The following is an 18,116-nucleotide window of genomic DNA, read 5'->3' as shown; positions in this document are numbered from 1 at the left end:
GGGAGTTCAAATATGCTCCTTACTTCTGCCTTCAAGTAAAACCAATCTGTATGTATGTGAGCATGTGTATTTAAATTTATTTTAACCCAAGAACTCTCGTTGTTGTTGTTCAGTCTCTCAGTCATGTCCAACTCTTTGTGATCCCATGGACTGCAGCACACTGGGCCTCCCATCTCCCAGAGTTTGCCCAAGTTCAAGTCCATTGAATCTGTGATACCATCCAACCTTCTCATCCTCTGTTGTTCCTCTTCTCCTTCTGTCTCCAATCTTTCCCAGCATTAGGGTCTTTTCCAGTGAGTCAGCTCTTTGCATCAGGTGGCCAAAGTATTGGAACTTCAGTTTCAGCATCAGTTCTTTCAATTAATATTCAGGGTTGATTTCCTTTAGGATTGACTGGTTTGATCTCCTTGCTGTCCGAGAACTCTTACTACTTTGCTTAAGAAGATGATAGTTATTTGACTCAAGGTCAGCAGTTCTGAGTGGTTGCTCTACCTGTATAAAACCCTTATTCGAGGACCATCTGAAAAATTTTGGGATATTCAGAAAAACTCAGGCCAGGCTGAGTGGAGGGTGAATTACTCCTTAACATTTGGTGTCAGCCCAAGTTCTCCAAAGATCATCTGGTCTGGAAGGCTTTTCATACCTCACTGGGTTTTGGGAGAAATGCACGGTGTTTAGACACAAGTGAAAGATTCTAGTATCTTAGGTAACCAGGTAGATTAGGCATTAGGGATTTAGCGCTAAGACCTTAACCTGCATCAATATAAAAGCCTCTCCTCCTTGTACTGTAAACTCCCCTGTCAGCTGCTGGTCTTCAGTGGGGAAGCAACTTACTGGGATGCAAAAACTGTCCATCGGAGAGGGCTGTGACAAAATAGCAACGGTTCAACATGAGTTTCTCCATGCCCTTGGGTTCTGGCATGAACAGTCACGGTCCGATCGGAATGACTATGTCAGCATAATTTGGAACAGAATTATTTCAGGTACGTTTATCTTGTTGTTTTACGTTGTTTTAAACTTAAATGCTGAATTTCTAAACATGTGCTTTCTGCTGCCATTGGTGTTATCTATTAATAATGGGAAAACTCTGATGTTTTGATCTTAACTTCATTTGGCTCTGGGCTTCCCAAGTGGCGCTAGTGGTAAAGAATCTGCCTGCCAATGCAGGAGATGCAAGAGACACAAATTTGATCCCTGGGTTGGGAAGATCCCCTGGAGAAGGGAATGGCTACTCACTCTAGTATTCTTGCCTGGAGAATCCCATGGACAAGGAGCCTGGCGGGCTATAGTCCATAGGGTCGCCAAGAGCTGGACATGGCTGAGCACATTTGGCTCTAATTCAGTAAGAGATGAAGTGCCTGAAGGCCATTGGGGAACAGTTTTCCAGAACCCCAGTTTGAGCTGGATGTGATGTTAGGAACCAGTGTTTCCTAAAGAGTATTTTATGGAGCACTGTCCCACAATTTTTTCACAAGTGTTTTGTAGAAAGGAATCTGTGGTCAAATTAATTTGGGAAATCCTAGGTTAAAAGAAATTAAACTTAGCTATTTACACTATTGTACTGTTCAGAGTCTTTGCTTGACTAACATGAATTGCAAATCTCTAGCAGGAGTGTTTTTCAAAGTGACTTGATCATGGTCTTTTTTTTTTTTTTTGGAGTATTTGGTTGTATAATCCTTTGGAGCCCATATTGGGAAACGCTGCAGTAGTTGAACAGCTGGAACTTTTTGTGACTTTGTGCTCAAAGCCAGAAAGATTTTTTCCCCCAAAAAACGTGTTTATTTGGCTGCCCTGGGTCTTAGTTGTGCCACACAGGTCTTTGTTGCAGTATTCGGGATCTATTTCCCAGACCAGGGATCAGATCTGGGCCTCTTGTATTGGGAGCATGGAGTCTTAGCCACTGGATCTCCAGGGAAATCTCCAGAAAGGTTTTAATATCCATGTCCAACTAGAACTCATGTTTTCTGCAGTGACATTTCATTTCCCCATCTGTCTTGCCTCCATAGGGTATGGTGAGGGGGATGGGGAGGCAGAGAAGTGAGAGGGGAGGGATGACATGGCTATCAAATGAGGCCAGTGAGGGCTGCTCTGTGCTGAGGGCCCCTGGCACCACAATCCCAACATCACATTAGTTGCCCCTGCCTTTGCCCCCACCCAGAGTCTGAGGGAAGACATTATAGCCAAGTCTAAAAGATTTCTAGAGCAAGAGAAGTGCTTAGCTTCAACCCATGGCCTCGTTCTTCAGGGTTTCCAATGTTTTATTTTTGTTAGAAACTTCTGCCTTGATTTGATAATGCATCTTTATGCATTGACGATCAGACCCATTTGTAGTGATGCTAAGTGGTCAGGAATATTCTCTAAATGTATTTATTTACATACATCTATATGGCAATGGCACCCCACTCCAGTACTCTTGTCTAGAAAATCCTATGGACGGAGGAACCTGGTAGGCTGCAGTCCATGGGGTCAAGAAGAGTCGGATACGACTGAGTGACTTCACTTCACTATACATATTCCAGTATGTATTCTCAGTTAGAGAAATCACTGATGATATCAATCCTTCCTGCATTATCCCCATCCCATCCCTCCACACCTCCCAACGTCCTCTTGTTTTCATCTCTGTCCAGTGAGAATACCTATATCTCGTCATTGCAGTCAATGACACTGAGTGTTTCAATAATACCTTTTAGACCCTTTCTACCCATTGTTGTTATTATTTAGTTGCTAAGCCGTGTCTGACTCTTTGCAACCCCATGGACTACAGCATGCCAGGCTTCCCTGTCTTGATTTCCTTTGGCTGGTTTGATCTCCTTGCAGTCCAAGGGACTCTCAAGAGTCTTCTCCATTATCACAGTTCGAAAGCATCAGTTCTTCAGTGCTCAGCCATTTTTATGGTCCAATGCTCACATCCACTCGTGACTACTGGAAAAGCCATAGCTTTCCATTAGCAGTTCTTAGAACCTTAGACCAAATGTTCAAGTCCAACTTTGGGCTGCAGTGAAACCTTAGATAAGTTCAGCATGACAGGTGGTATCATAATTCTAAGTTTGAATAGTCTATTCCAATACAGGAATATTTGAAGCACTCTTGAAATACCATCAACTGTTAGTAGTAACCAAGGTTGCACAATGTTTATTATAGTCTTTATTTCTAAGTTAACAGTCTTTGGAGTAAGATAAACTAAATTTTGTAATTAAAATTTTTATTTATCATTTAGGCAAAGAGAGAAATTTTGAGTTCTATGATGATCAAGTAATAGACTCCATGAACGTTCCCTATGATTACAGCTCAGTGATGCACTACAGTAAAACTGCATTCGGAAATGGATCAGAACCTACAATTGTAACAAGGGTCCCGGACTTCATGGATGTGATTGGCCAGCGAATGGATTTCAGTGACTCTGATGTCTTAAAGTTGAATCAACTGTATAACTGCTGTATGTGACAGATTCTTTGACATGATCTCTCTTCCTCTCTGCTCTGTAGGAAAACATTCTACTCTGTGCTAGGTTTTCTGAAATTATAGTTAGTTAATTATAGTTGATAGTTGAAGTTTGATGTTCAGAAAGAAAATAAAACAAACAAAATGATTAGCACCCAGATCCCAAATGACAACATGGAAGTAGCATTTTTCTTCTCATGTGTTCTGGGCTTCAGTTTAAAAACCAACTGAGTCCTGTCTCAGCATGCTCCCTTCAAGTTTCTGAAGCTGTTGCTAACTCAAATGTATAGACCAACTATATTCAAAACTCTTTTCAGTCCAAATGAAGTATACAGTCATAATATAAATGAGTTCAAATAACTTGAGGTTTATTAATCTGAATAACTAGAGGAGTGTAGACTCATATTTCTTTCTTTTTAAAATATTTATTTGGTTGCTCCAGGTTTTAGTTGTAGCACTTGAAATCTTTGATCTTCATCGCAGCATGCAGGATCTTTTTAGTTGTGGCATGCAAAAAAACTCTTTAGTTGCAGCATGCAAGCTCTTAGTTGTGGCATGCAAACTCAGTTGTGGCATGTGAGATCTGGTCCCTTGACTAAGGACGGAACCTGGGCCCTCTGCATTGAGGGCACAGAGTCTTAGCCACTGGACCACCAGGGAAGTGGCTCGACTCAGGTTTTGAACACAGTTAGTTAATCTGATAAATAAGACTCAGGGAGACAGCTTATACAGAACTCACAGTTGGTTGATTGTCTTGGTTTTGCAGATATCAAGAGATCTTCAAGCCACCATCACCCTGACTCAGCGACGAGTCCCCTTTAATATCACCCTAGAATTCCTAGTTCTTCTGGATGAGCTGTTTTTACTACTTAGCTTATTGTGTTAGATATGCATGTCAGTAATTGTTTCTGTTGCTTTGGTAGCCTCCTCCTTGAGCTTTATGGAGTCGTGTGATTTTGAGCTGGGAAATGTGTGTGGGATGATTCAGAATTCAACAGACAGTGCTGACTGGCAGCGACTCTCCCGGGTCTCTGAGGGGCCGGAGAGCGATCACTCCAACATGGGCCGGTGCAGAGGTAACAGGAGTGAGATTCTTCTGGGTTTTATTCTCAGCGCTTCTAGCCTTTTTCTTCCTTTCTTCTTTTTAAATTTAGTTTTAATTGGAGGATAATGAATTTACAATACTTTGCTAGTTTCTGCCATACATCAACATGAATCAGCTATAGGTATACATATGTCCCCTCCCTCTTGAACCCCCCTCCCACCTCCCACCCTTTCCCACTCCTCGAGGTCATCACTTAGCACAGGGCTGAGCTCCCTGTTTTATACTACAACTTGCAACTTCCCACTAGCTCTCTATTTTACATATGGTAATGTACATGTCTCCATACTGCTCTCCCAATTTGTCCCACCCTTTTCTTCCCCTGCTGTGTGCAAAGTCTGTTCTCTATGTCTGTGTCTCCATTGCTGCCCTGCAAATAAGTTCATTAGTTACATTTGTCTAGATTTCATAGATAGGCATTAATATACAATATTTATTTTTCTCTGATTTGCTTCACTCTGTATAACAGGCTCTAGGTAGCCTTTTTCTTTGCTATGAAATACTGCGATTTGAATTCTTATTTGTATTAGAATTACTAATGATAGCCCACTAGTGCTACTCAAGAATTGGTTCTGTATGTTATAAAGATATGGTTAATTCCTTTGCTTTTACTGTCTGAGTTTGCTTTTTTCCCCATGGGTCAGCCCTGGGCTCTGTGAAGCCTCTACCCATAGTATATGCCCACTGCAAGGGGGGGCTGCCACTCTCCGGAAAGACTCTTACCTCTGGAGCAGTGGGGTTTTGTTTCCTCGAAGCTTTCAGAATCCAAGAGATCTTCCAGTGAACAGAACCAGACTGGGAATTAATCCATTTTAGAACTTCAGCTGGTTGAGGTTACTCATTCCTGTTGCAAACATACTTAAAATGAAGGTAGAAAGTACAGTGTATTTAATTTTACTAAGATGAGTAAAAAATTTCTACTGAAATTTTGTTTTGAATCAATAATCATTCTTTAGCTACAGGTACCACATTTTTATTTATTTGCTAATTTCTGGCAGCAGATAGGTAAAACTAGACTTCAGAACCCAGGACTGTTGATTGACAACTCAGATGGTCTGGGCAAGGCTTGGCATCTCTAAGAGCATGAAGGTGCTTTTCCTTTTTCTTTTATGGGGGTTGGTGAGGACAGAACAGATATTGTTTAACGGTACAAACTTGTAACAAATAGCACTGAAATGCAGATCTTGGAGCAGGCAGACTATGAAAATGGCAACACTAATCACTTTTTTTTTTTTTTTACTACAGTCGTTAGTTTTCAGAAATGGAAAAAGGGGGGACTTCCCTGGGTCCAATGGTTGAAACTTCACCTTCCAATGCAGGAGGTGCAGGTCCAAAATCTGTTCAGGGAGTTAAGATCCCATATGTCTCGGGCCAAAAACCTAAAACATAAAACAGAAGCAGTATTGTAACAAATTCAATAGACACTTTTAAAATGGTCCACATCAAAAAAAATCTTTTAAAAAATGGAAAAAAGTGTTACCTGCTTAGTCTAGCCTCTCTCTCTCTTTCTCCATCCCTTCCTCCCTCCTACAGTAGTATCTATGGAGGGCCACTATCCACTATTCAAATCTACATTTAAAAACTATTTTTTATTGAAAATATGTGACATGCAGATGGTGATTGCAGCCGTGAAATTAAAAGACACTTACTCCTTGGAAGGAAAGTTATGACCAAACTAGACAGCACATTAAAAAGCAGAGACATTACTTTGTCAACATAGGTCCGTTTAGTCAAGGCCCTCAAGGCAGAGGGCCCAGGTTCCGTCCTTAGTCAAGGGACCAGATCTCACATGCCACAACTGAGTTTGCATGCCACAACTAAGAGCTTGCATGCTGCAACTAAAGAGTTTTTTTGCATGCCACAACTAGAGATGGAACGTACAGCATCATGAATATAGGCAGCCCTAGAGATGGAACGTACAGCATCATGAATATAGGCAACTATATTGTATTATAATCATCAAATCTGTTAAGAGACTAGACTTGACTATTCCCAGCACCAAAAAAATGATGCTATGTATCAAATAGAAGCACTAAATTATTGCTATGATGGCAATCAGAAGCCAATATATAAATGTGTCGAATGAACATGCATACCTTAAATTTACACAATGGTTCAGTTCAGTCTCTCAGTCATGTCTGACTCTTTGTGACCCCATGAACCGCAGCACGTCAGGCCTCCCTGTCCATCACCAACTCCTGGAGTCCACTCAAACCCATGTCCATTGAGTCGGTGATGCCATCCAATCATCTCATCCTCTGTTGTCCCCTTCTCCTCCTGCCCTCAATCTTTCCCAGCATCAGGGTCTTTTCAAATGAGTCAGCTTTTCGCATCAGGTGCCCAAAGTATTGGAGTTTCAGCTTCAACATCAGTCCTTCCAATGAACACCCAGAACTGATTTCCTTTAGGATGGACTGGTTGGATCTCCTTGCAGTCCAAGGACTCTCAAGAGTCTTCTCCAACACCACAGTTCAAAAGCATCAATTCTTTGACCCTCAGCTTTCTTTATAGTCCAACTCTCACATCCATACATGACCACTGGAGAAACCATAGCCTTGACTAAACGGACCTATGTTGACAAAGTAATGTCTCTGCTTTTTAATGTGCTGTCTAGTTTGGTCATAACTTTCCTTCCAAGGAGTAAGCGTCTTTTAATTTCACGGCTGCAATCACCATCTGCATGTCACATATTTTCAATAAAAAATAGTTTTTAAATGTAGATTTGAATAGTGGATAGTGGCCCTCCATAGATACTACTGTAGGAGGGAGGAAGGGATGGAGAAAGAGAGAGAGAGGCTAGACTAAGCAGGTAACACTTTTTTCCATTTTTTAAAAGATTTTTTTGATGTGGACCATTTTAAAAGTGTCTATTGAATTTGTTACAATACTGCTTCTGTTTTATGTTTTAGGTTTTTGGCCCGAGACATATGGGATCTTAACTCCCTGAACAGATTTTGGACCTGCACCTCCTGCATTGGAAGGTGAAGTTTCAACCATTGGACCCAGGGAAGTCCCCCCTTTTTCCATTTCTGAAAACTAACGACTGTAGTTAAAAAAAAAAAAGTGATTAGTGTTGCCATTTTCATAGTCTGCCTGCTCCAAGATCTGCATTTCAGTGCTCAAACAGTGCCCTGCATACAGCGGGAACTAAGTGGGCACAGAGTGCCCACAAGATATGCATCCTTGTATCCAGTACCTGTTTTCTCAGTTCTACTCTTATCCTCTTAACAGGTTCTGGCTTCTTCATGCATTTCAACAGTAGCTCTGTAAACGAGGGGGCCACAGCAATACTGGAAAGTAGAATATTTTACCCTAAACGAGGATTTCAGTGCATGCAATTTTTTTTGTACAACAGTGGAAGTGAAGATGACCAGCTGAACATCTATATCAGGGAGTATTCTGTGGCTCATCTGAGCAGGACTCTAACCCTTGTGGAACAAATAAAAGGTACAGTATCAACATTTTTATTCTTACATTCAAAGTGATGCACTCTTTTTATTTTTTAAATTTTTATCTTGTATTGGGGTATAGCTGATTAACAATGTTGTAATAGTATAGTTTCAGGTGAACAGCAAAGGGACTCAGTCATACATATGCATGTAGCCATTCTTTCCCAAACTCCCCTCCCATTCAGGCTGCCACATAACATTGAGCAGAGCTCCCTGTGCTATACAGTAAGTCCTTGTTGGTTATCCATTTTAAATATAGCAGTGTGTACAAGTCCAACCCAAACAGAGCCAGACAATCTTAACGTTTTATTTAATGCCACCACTTACAACAGGGTAGGGGTTATGAACCTAGAACCTAGAACCTGATCCTCCTTGTTTTATGTTGTGGTTAGGAAGCTAAAATGAAAGTGCTTTCTGTGCTATAGAATATATGACACTCACTTAAACTGTAGATGGGTCTCTGGTGTTGGCGAAGTTAGTTCTTGGCAAATAATAAAATAGAATGGAAACTAGCTTAGGCAAAACGGGAAGAGTTACTGGCTCAACATAACTAAATTATAGGATGGAGAAGAAAGTGGCTGCAGGCAGGATGGAACCTGTCCCTGAACACGGCTGGGGACCTTTCCTGTTATCTCAGAGGGGCTTTGTCCAGAAAACTGGTGCTTTGGCTGTTGCACTTCCCAGTTTGCATTTTTATATTTTACATTTACATTAAAAACATGCCATCAGACTAGAGAAGGCTCTCTTCCTCTAATTTGTAGCCTAAAAAAAAAATAAATTCCAATGCAGGATTCTAATTGTTAGGATTTGGTTAAATGTATCTTCTGGAGCAATTTGGAGTGGAGAGAGGGCAACAACGATGGGGTGGCCACCCTTCCTTCCAATCGTGTGTCTGGGAGGTGGGTCACGTTGACCACCTATTAGATGGTTCAGAAGGTTCCCTGAGGGAGGGAGGGAGGGAGGGCTTGTAGGCTGGTGACTATATTACTGTTTGCTTCACATACTGACTTCTTGTTTTGAATGAATTGACTAAAACCTATTATAAAAATTGATCCATGTTATGCCATATATCATGTCATTTCCCCCCTGTTTAACAAGGAGAAACAATCTGAAACATAGATGATATTTCCCTTCAAGACCACTTTAAGCTGAGGTTCTTAATCTCATATTATATATACATGTATATATACCATACATTATACATGTATATAATATGTATCTAATGCATATGTAAAAGGTTATAAATAAAATTATTGCATGCATACATGACTATAATAATATATATAATCCTTTGTATTAGCAATCCGTGGGTGTTATTACTGATAGATAATAGCACAAAGTGTACTTAAGAAACCTGCCTAGAAGTCCAGAACTTAAGCTGAAGGTACTGATAAAAATCAAGGGGAAGCTCTCATGAAAGATTTTTATTCAATCCAGGGTCTTTCCATGGACAACAGCGTTTCCTGTAATTTGGACCTTTCTAACTGATTTTTGAGCACCGTGTTTCTCATTAAGTGCTAATACACGTAAATTTTAAGGCACTGTGTTAACTACTGTTTGACATGAATTCCTGAGCTGTTCTTTCCCTGGGCGGGGGGAGCTCCTGAAAATTGCTTAATGTGCTGCTTCTTATTTAAGTGTATGATATAAGAAAATAACACAAGATATCCTATGGTGCACTGTTCTCCAGGGTAGGGAGTAACAGTGGAGAGGGATGTGCAGTTTGGGAAGAAAGGAGATGGTACCAGGTATCAGATAAATACTTAGAACTTTGTGTGCTCAGTCGCTCAGTCACGTCTGACTCTTTGTAACCCCATAGACTGTAGCCCACCAGGCCGGACTCCCCTATCCATGGAATTCTCCAGGCAAGGATACTGGAGTGGTTTGCCATTTCCCACGCCAGGGGATCTTCCCAACCCGGGGATCAAATCTGTGTCTCCTGCATTGACAGGTGGATTCTTTCCCACTGTGGCACCTAGGAAGCTTGTATCACTGAGCCCCTGGTAAATGATGCAAGGAGCCAATTGTAGGTTGTGGGCCTTTTAGGGTCTGATGAATTCCTGTCTAATACTGCCAAAAACTGATTGAAAATTTTGCACGTGAAGGAAATATTCCAATCAAAGTTTACATAGATTAAAGGAGGCTTTGGCTGAGGAATCTGGGGTACAAATGTAAAGTCTTGGGCTTCTTGTCTGTTTAACCGACTGAGGGGAGGTGACTTATAAGTTGGGTATGGAGTACTCATGAGTTAGATGCTATTGTTTGCTCACCTGTGTCTGGAAAATGGTGATCTATCTAAGAATAAAAATGAGCTAGATAAGCATTCAAATATTCCAGAGAGCCACTCGGCCCTACAAAAGTGCCTTGGAGTAACTGGACCTGAGCTGGAGGAAAAAGAAAGCCATACCTTATACCTGCAGGAGGCAGCAGCTCTAGAAAGATCCTTTGGCCATGAAGATTAGGACCCTAATGTCAATTTGTATAGTCCTTTATCCTCTCTGAAATAATAATACCTCTTTTGCAGATATACCCTCTGGGAGCTGGCAACTTTACCACATAACACTGAATGCGACCAATAAATTTCGAGTGGTGTTTGAAGGGGTCAGAGGCGCTGGTGCCTCATTGGGTGGCCTGTCTATTGATGACATCAATCTCTCAGAAACACGGTGCCCTCATCACGTCTGGCATATAAGGAATTTCACACAGCTCCTTGGCAGCCCCAATGGGTCTTTCTTCAGCCCTCCATTTTATTCTTCTAAGGGATATGCCTTTCAGATTTACTTGGATCTATATAGTTTGCCTAAAATAGGAATGTATTTCCACCTGATCTCTGGAGCCAATGATGATCAGTTAGAGTGGCCGTGTCCTTGGCAACAAGTCACCATAACAATCTTGGATCAAACTCCTGACATTCGACAGCGTATGTCCAAACAGCAGAGTCTAACGACAGACCCATTTCTGACCATTGGTTCGTGGCTCATCTTCTTTATTATTAATACACAATCATTGATTTAGCAGGGATGGATGATTTGGGAATGAGAGAATGCACAACCAGACACCTAGGGGATTTATGAGCCCCAAATCTTAGGATCAGAAGATATGTGGGGGAAGTCTGATAGTCTCTCAGTAATGTCTGACTCTCTGCGACCCCATGGACAGGCTTCTTCGTCCATGGAATTCTCCAGGAAAGAATACTGGATTGGGTTGCCATTTCCTTCTTCAATGTAGGGGAAGGGCTTCAGCAATTCTGGACAGAGTCTCCCAGGCAGGAGACTGTCAGGAATATCAGCAGAGATGCCAACAAATTGAGAAGATATTGGCTGTATTCTTGGAATTTGATGACAACGCCTAAATTCTCAATGTTGCATGAGGAGTGTGTGTGTGCTAAGTCACTTCAATCAAGACCAACTCTTTGTGATCCTATGGACCATAGCCTGCCAGGCTCCTCTGTCCATGGGATTCTCCAGGCAAAGATACTGGAGTGGGTTGCCATTTCCTCCTCTAGGGGATCTTCTCGACCCAGAGATCAAGCCCTGTCCCTTATGTCTCCTGCACTGGCAGGCGGGTTTTTTTTTTTTTTTTTACCACCAGCACCACGTGGGATGAGGCGTGTTGTTGGTTTTAGAGTCTGACAAGCCTAGGTTCAAATCCAAGGTTAGCTTCTTATTAGCATTGTGAATTTGCACTGATAATCTCTTGAAACCTCAGTGTCCTCGGCAGTAAAACCGGGACAGTAGTAATAACCCCACAATTCTATTAACAGTGTCTCTACAGTTCAAGGAGGGAAGCTTGTGGAAGGGCCTGGCAGGGAGAGAGTCTCAGATGCTGAGTTCTCCTAACCCGTGCTGTCCTTGTCTTGTCACTGATATTGTCAAAAACAGCTCAGCTTTTGAAACGGGGGTGGTTTTTGATCAGAAAGAAGATGTTAAGTAGATGTTCTTAGTGTTGGGAAGGGTGTGGGAGTGGATTGTAACTTCTTACTGAAGGGTTCTGGGGGACTTGCCAGTGGTGACATCATTCCCCATCTTTCTAGGCTGAAAGATGCAGTGCCCAGAAAGCAATGCCCAGAAAAAGCAGCAGTACCCAGAAAGCAATGATCACATTTCTAATTGTAATAATCCTTTGCCCTCTGGGAACCTAACAAAGTAAAACATGGAATTATGACCAGGTCAATATTATTGTCAAATCTGAATTCTGTATATGAAAAGAATGGACCTAAGTGATCTGGGGAAGAAAAACCTAATCTGATAGGAAAAAAAAAAATAGTATTCACAAAGAGGTGTGGGAATTTGATGTTCACAATTTCTTTACCTTTTTTCAAAACATTTTTCCCTGAATGATGTTGAAAATGGCTCAAGGTTGGATGGGTCATCGCCTGTTTTTTCAGAAACAGTGCTTCTCAATATCTTCTACTCCTGAAGCACTTTGCTATGTTAGGCGAATAATTTAATTAATAAGATGAATTGTTCTGTGCTAAAATTAATAACTCTCTCAGTAATGCATTGATTTAACTCAGTTTAAAGGGCTGTCTGTAACTCAGAGGGGCACTGCAGAGTGATTCTAATGGGTAGCCGAATTTCTACACTGTTCAGTCAGTAAAAGTGTAGAACTTTACTACCCACGCCTCCTACCCAGGAAACTTTCGGTAACCCTGAGTGTGGTCCACCCTGCTGCGCGATCTCGTTTCCATCAGGATAATATAAATGAAAAACTCCAGTGATTTGCCGGGGACTGCAGCACAGGTCAATAGCATCATTTAATTATTTTGAGCTCCATCTTAATTGTGCTTCACATTGCCTGCATTTTCCTGCCACCAAAAGCTATGATGATGCTAAACATAATCCATTAATATAAATTGCTTTTTCAGATAATGGAACCTATTTTTGGGACAGGCCTTCCAAAGTGGGAGCACAAGTTATTTTCCCTAATGGAACTCAGTTTCAAAGAGGTAGGGGCCGTGGATTCCATAACTTTATGAGCCAAGAAATGCTGAAAAGCAGAGATTTTATCAAAGGAGATGATGTTTATATCCTACTGACAGTGGAAGGTATGTCAATAAAAATAGTTTTCTCTAAGCTATTCTTTTTTTTTCTTGTGGTCATTGATTATTTACTGTGTTATTCTGGGTTCCATTTTCAGATATATTAATTAGATAGAGATGTGGGAAGAAGTGGGCATGAGTGGGATTTTTTTTTTGTATGAATCATTAACAATATAAAAATAATTTAGATGGAAACAGGGATAGTGCCAGGACAAAGTAATTACCACTGCATGGAACAACAGTGGAAAGCTTTAGTCCAGAAAATTTCTTTAGAAATAAGCTAAAGTATATCCATTATACCCTAGAATTTAATTCTTGGATTCTAGAAGTAAAAATGTCACACAAAACATAAAATGAATGTGGAAATGGACTTTGCTGTCTCTTTTAAATATATACACACATGTGTGCACACACACATGTATCTTGTCAGTAACAGCATTAATCTCTTGTCTTCTAAAGTTTCTTAGTCATGGCAGCCAACAATAACATTTTCCAGGAATAACTGGTAGTTTCCATGTTTTATGTGATAGGATTTTAACTCATTTACTATTAAAGACCCATTTGCATCTCAGTAAGTCAGAATTATTTTTTGTGACAAAAGGTGGTGTGACCAAAACCCATGAAAATTTGATTTCAGTGTCAGAGTAAACCTAGATGATACTTCAGGGGAAAAACTATTCAGAAATAACTTTCATTGAGGGAGAAAACATTTTAAGTAGCAGAAACTAATTCATATGTTCATCATGTCTGTTGGACCCTGTTTGGACCAGAAAACACCAAAAAGAACAGATTCTTGGTTGTCAGGGGACCTGGTATCTTGTGCTGAATATCTATCTACTTGCTCTGCCAAGCACGAGACCTGTGATCTTGGGCAAGCCCCTCTTTGCATTTCTTTGCATTTCCGAGCTTTCGTTTCCTTGTTGGTCCCTTGCAGTTGGGAACACAGGCTCCCCTTGGAGCTCAGGTGAGCCCAGACCCAGGCAAACACATGTTCAGCTGTAGCCCCACAGGCTGGCCCAGCTTCCCTTTGTGGCTAGCTCTCAACCCGCCTGTTTGTTTTTTTCACTCCTGTGAATGTTACTGGACAGTGCTTCAGGATTACCTGAATGTATTACAAACTGAGCATTTGATTTTGAACTTAAAGATCAAATGCTCATTAAACCCCACTGACTTCCCTCCCTGCTCTCCTCGCATCCTCCTTAGACATATCCCACCTTAATACACAAAATGACCCACTTCCAACCTTGGACGTCAGTGACCTCTGCACCAATTTCAGGTGTGAGAATGATGGGATCTGCATTCTCCAGAATGGCAAAGCTGAGTGCAGGTAAGGGTGCCATCTCCCCATCCTTTCGCTAGCTATTTGTTTCATTTCACAATGTACGATTCTGTGATATTTCATATGAGTGAAATCAGTTGATTCTCATCTCAAAACTGTTCATAGGGTATTTATTGTTTGCTCTCCATTTGGGAGTTTGGGTTGCCAGTAGAACAATGAAATTATTAATGTACAGTGAGTACATTATATATTTTTAAAATTTTGTTTATTTATGGCTCTGCTGGGTCTTTTTTGCTATGTGGCATGGGTGCGTGCTTAGTCACTTCAGCTGTGTCTGACTCTCTGCAACCCCATGGACCATGGCCCACCAGACTCGTCTGTCCATGGGATTCTCCAGGCAAGAATACTGGAGTGGGTTGCTATTTCCTTCTCCAGTGATAAAGTATGAAGTGAGTGAAATGAAGTCACTCAGTCATGTCCAGCTCTTTGCAACTCCATGGACTGGAGCTGATCAGGCTCCTCTGTCCATGGGATTTTCCAGGCAAGAGTATTGGAGTGGGTTGCCATTGCCTTCTCCTTGCTCTGTGGGTTTTTCTGTAACTGCAGAGAGTGGACACTTTTCTCTGGTTGTGGTGCTTGGGCTTCTCACTGTGGTGGCTTCTCTTGTTAGGGCGCACGGGCTCTAGGGTGCATGGGCTTCAGTGGTTGTGGCTACTGGGCTCTAGAGCACAGGCTCACAGCTTTAGTTGCTCTGAGGCAGGTGGGATCCTCCCTGATCAGGGATGGAACCCACGTCTCCTGCTTTGGCACATTGATTCTTTGCCACCGAGCCATCAGGGAAGCCCGCACGTTCTTTTCTAATTGCCTGAAACAGTCCTCATGAGTTATAAATCCTCACAACAGTCTGGTGTGGTCAACGTGACTGTCCGCATTCCATGGATGGAGATACCTAAATTCTGAGAAGAAGCTGGCCATAGTCACAGCTGGGATGTTCCAGACTGGGACACTGAGAACTAAATTTTCTCCACTACCTGTGTTGCCTTTCTTTCCCAGCTGGGAGCTGCTGTTTTAAATCCCAGATTAGGAATAATTTCATTGCTCCTTGCTGTTGGCCCTGCCTGGCTTCCTGGGATAGTTTAACCCATCCTTTCAGTCCGAGTGGGTGACCAGTGGTTCCATTGGTCAGTGACCTGAGTGTTGACCCACACCTTCAGTGGTGAAGATCTTCAGATTTAAATGTCAGCTCATAACTCAGTCACGTTTCAAACGCGTAGGTGTCGGTCGGGGGATGACTGGTGGTACATGGGAGAAAGGTGTGAAAAGAGAGGGTCAACACGAGACACCATTGTCATCGCCACATCTTCCACTGCCGCTGTGTTTGCCCTGATGCTGATCATCACTCTCGTCAGCGTCTACTGTACCAGGAAGAAGTATCGGAAAGAGCCAAGTTCAAGGACAGTCAACACTATTATGGAAAATGTAAGTTGACTCTGATATTTGGTTATTCAAAACCCACTGATGGAATTATATAAAGAAAAATTAGGACTTTTTAAATATCTTAAAAAATTTTTTTCTATTCTCTGTGCTGGGGAAAAAGCCTTGGAGACTGAGTTCTTGTTATCTTCACTATAAATCGATGATTCTTAAAGTGGAATCCTTGAAAACTTTTGGAGGGGAGGCTTATTATCCTCCTGAAACTGTACCCAGAATTGTGTATGGTTCTGTAGTTTTCTGGGGTGGGAGTCTGTGACCCTCCTGAAAGGCACGACTGATTTTTGCCTACACATTTCAGTCTACCTGGTTAAGTGGAAAGATGAACCATGCAAGTGTCTTTGTTCTAAAGGCTGAGCTTACTTGTAGAAGTGAGCTCAAAATGCACATTTGGGGCATTTGCATTAAAGATTCCATTCCAACTAATTCTGGCTTCAGGTGTGATAACTCTAAGGCAAGATTTTCAAGTAGAAATTTTAAAGCCTTGCCTCAGATGGTCTCCAGAATGGCAACAGACTCTTGAAATTACCCTGGGGAAGCAGAGACTCTGAGATGGGTGTTGGCATAAACGATGTTTACTGGGGACACCAGGGATGGAATGACGGAAGCTGGACCAGGCAGCTCTATTTTAAAGTTATGATTTTTTTTTAAGTGGACAGACTTATTTGATTGAAGACTCTTGTTTGTTAAAGACACTAAGTTTTTTTGTGAAGTTATTCAAAAGATGGACAATGATAATGAACAGAAAGCAAACAGTTTTATTCTCATATACAGCTGTCATGTTTCCTGAACCTCAGGAAGACATTTAAAGCTAGTCATAAGGCAGTGGATCTCTTCCTTCACAAGCTCATTAGAAAAGTACTTAAAATGTATATATTAATAGGTTTGTTTTTTTTTTAAAAACAAACAGATATTTCCAGCTTATCTTATGACTTAAAAGGGACAGATCAACCAGTGATCCAGTAGGTCAGCCTGGTGGAAACCTGGGACCATTAGGGAAGTACTTGGGGGTACTATGGTGTAACTATGGTGGGGGAAGTGATTAGAGAGGACAGGACTGGGTAGCTGAAGGGTGAGACTACCAAGATATTCCTCTGGAAACTGAAAGATGTAAGCACTATTATAAAGGTTGATTTATCAAGCTAAAGTTGGAAGTAAAATGATAAAACAAAGAGCAGAAAAAGAAGGAAGTTAATCCAATAAAGAAACTATTAGGGCCATTAAATGGAAACACACACATACACACACACAACCACCATAATATAACAACACAACTGTTTTGCCTCTGGGTCATTTAAACACATGCCCAAGAGTAAGGAATCAACTTGGTCTAGGCATTTCTGGGGCTTCCCTGATGGCTCAAACCGTAAAGAATCTGCCTGCAATGCAGGAGATATTGGATCCCTACGTGGGAAAGATCCCCTAGAGAAGGAAATGGCAACCCACTCCAGCAGTCTTGCGTGGAGAATTCCATGGACAGAGGAGCTTTGAGGGTTACAGTCCATGGGGTCACAAGGCATTTCTACAGTTTATTCACTGATAGCAGAACCTCTACCTCTAGTTTAAATCTTAAATTGAAATGACCTTTTTTTCTGAGTCTGAAGTGTGTGCTCACCCTGATGTTTGAACATCTGAATACAGTGGGAGAGCCTGTGCATTTCCTGCAGCCCAAGCCTGGAAAGGATGCCAGCTGGGAGGGAAGCCAGAAGACTGCAGTGGGCACTTCATTTAAACATTAGACTGTTTCATTGTGATGCATTTCAATGACAGTTTTTAAATTTGGAAATTAAGTCATCAATTGTTCTTCCCCCCTTTAGCAATATGCACTTTGAAGATTAACTCTGCAATACAGCCAGCAAATGAAATGAAAGATTCTTCATCATGGATTCACCCACAATATATTACAACCACTTCCTCCTTCTGTAAATGGATCTTCTCTGTAAATAGCTGGGTACACTATAAATCATTATTTTGGTAAAAGTCTAATTGGTGAGATGTTGCTGTGTTTTTGTTTTTAAAGGAAGGGAGTAAAAAAAATGAAAAATAAAAATAGGTAAAGTGGAGAAGCAATTCAGGCTGTTGTGGAAGAAAAACACTGTTTATAAGTCAGAGAGCAAGAACTGGGAATAACTTTCCAAGTGACTGATCCTTCTCTTCAGGGGCCAAGTGCCATAGCCTCACAGGCGATTCCCTAGAAATTGCCCAATGGGAATGATCTTCCATGTAGAATCTCCCCATTGCCATGTTGTCCTGTCCCGATGGACAGAAGGGCAGAGGGGAGCTCCGTTCTCCCTGGGGACATCTGCCCCGCCA

At 41.5% G+C, this 18,116-nt stretch overlaps 1 protein-coding gene across 1 annotated transcript in view; it reads left to right on the top strand.

Moving 5' to 3' along the window:
• MEP1B (meprin A subunit beta) overlaps window positions 1-17,729 on the top strand; it is a 36,061-nt gene extending 18,332 nt beyond the window's left edge. The window contains exons 7-15 of the mRNA XM_055559295.1: window positions 805-983; window positions 3,218-3,436; window positions 4,365-4,517; window positions 7,775-7,990; window positions 10,517-10,960; window positions 12,860-13,039; window positions 14,237-14,360; window positions 15,587-15,791; window positions 17,621-17,729. Coding sequence (XP_055415270.1) covers window positions 805-983; window positions 3,218-3,436; window positions 4,365-4,517; window positions 7,775-7,990; window positions 10,517-10,960; window positions 12,860-13,039; window positions 14,237-14,360; window positions 15,587-15,791; window positions 17,621-17,635 — 1,735 coding nt within the window. The 3' untranslated portion in view covers window positions 17,636-17,729. The remainder of the gene's footprint in view (window positions 1-804; window positions 984-3,217; window positions 3,437-4,364; window positions 4,518-7,774; window positions 7,991-10,516; window positions 10,961-12,859; window positions 13,040-14,236; window positions 14,361-15,586; window positions 15,792-17,620) is intronic.
• The last annotated feature ends 387 nt before the right edge of the window (window positions 17,730-18,116 follow it).

The sequence above is a fragment of the Bubalus kerabau genome, chromosome 21 (assembly GCF_029407905.1).
Source record: "Bubalus kerabau isolate K-KA32 ecotype Philippines breed swamp buffalo chromosome 21, PCC_UOA_SB_1v2, whole genome shotgun sequence".
NCBI classification, from domain to species: Eukaryota; Metazoa; Chordata; class Mammalia; order Artiodactyla; family Bovidae; genus Bubalus; species Bubalus kerabau.
Note: the sequence above shows the minus strand (reverse complement) of the source record. Positions and strands in the feature narration are given on the sequence as shown.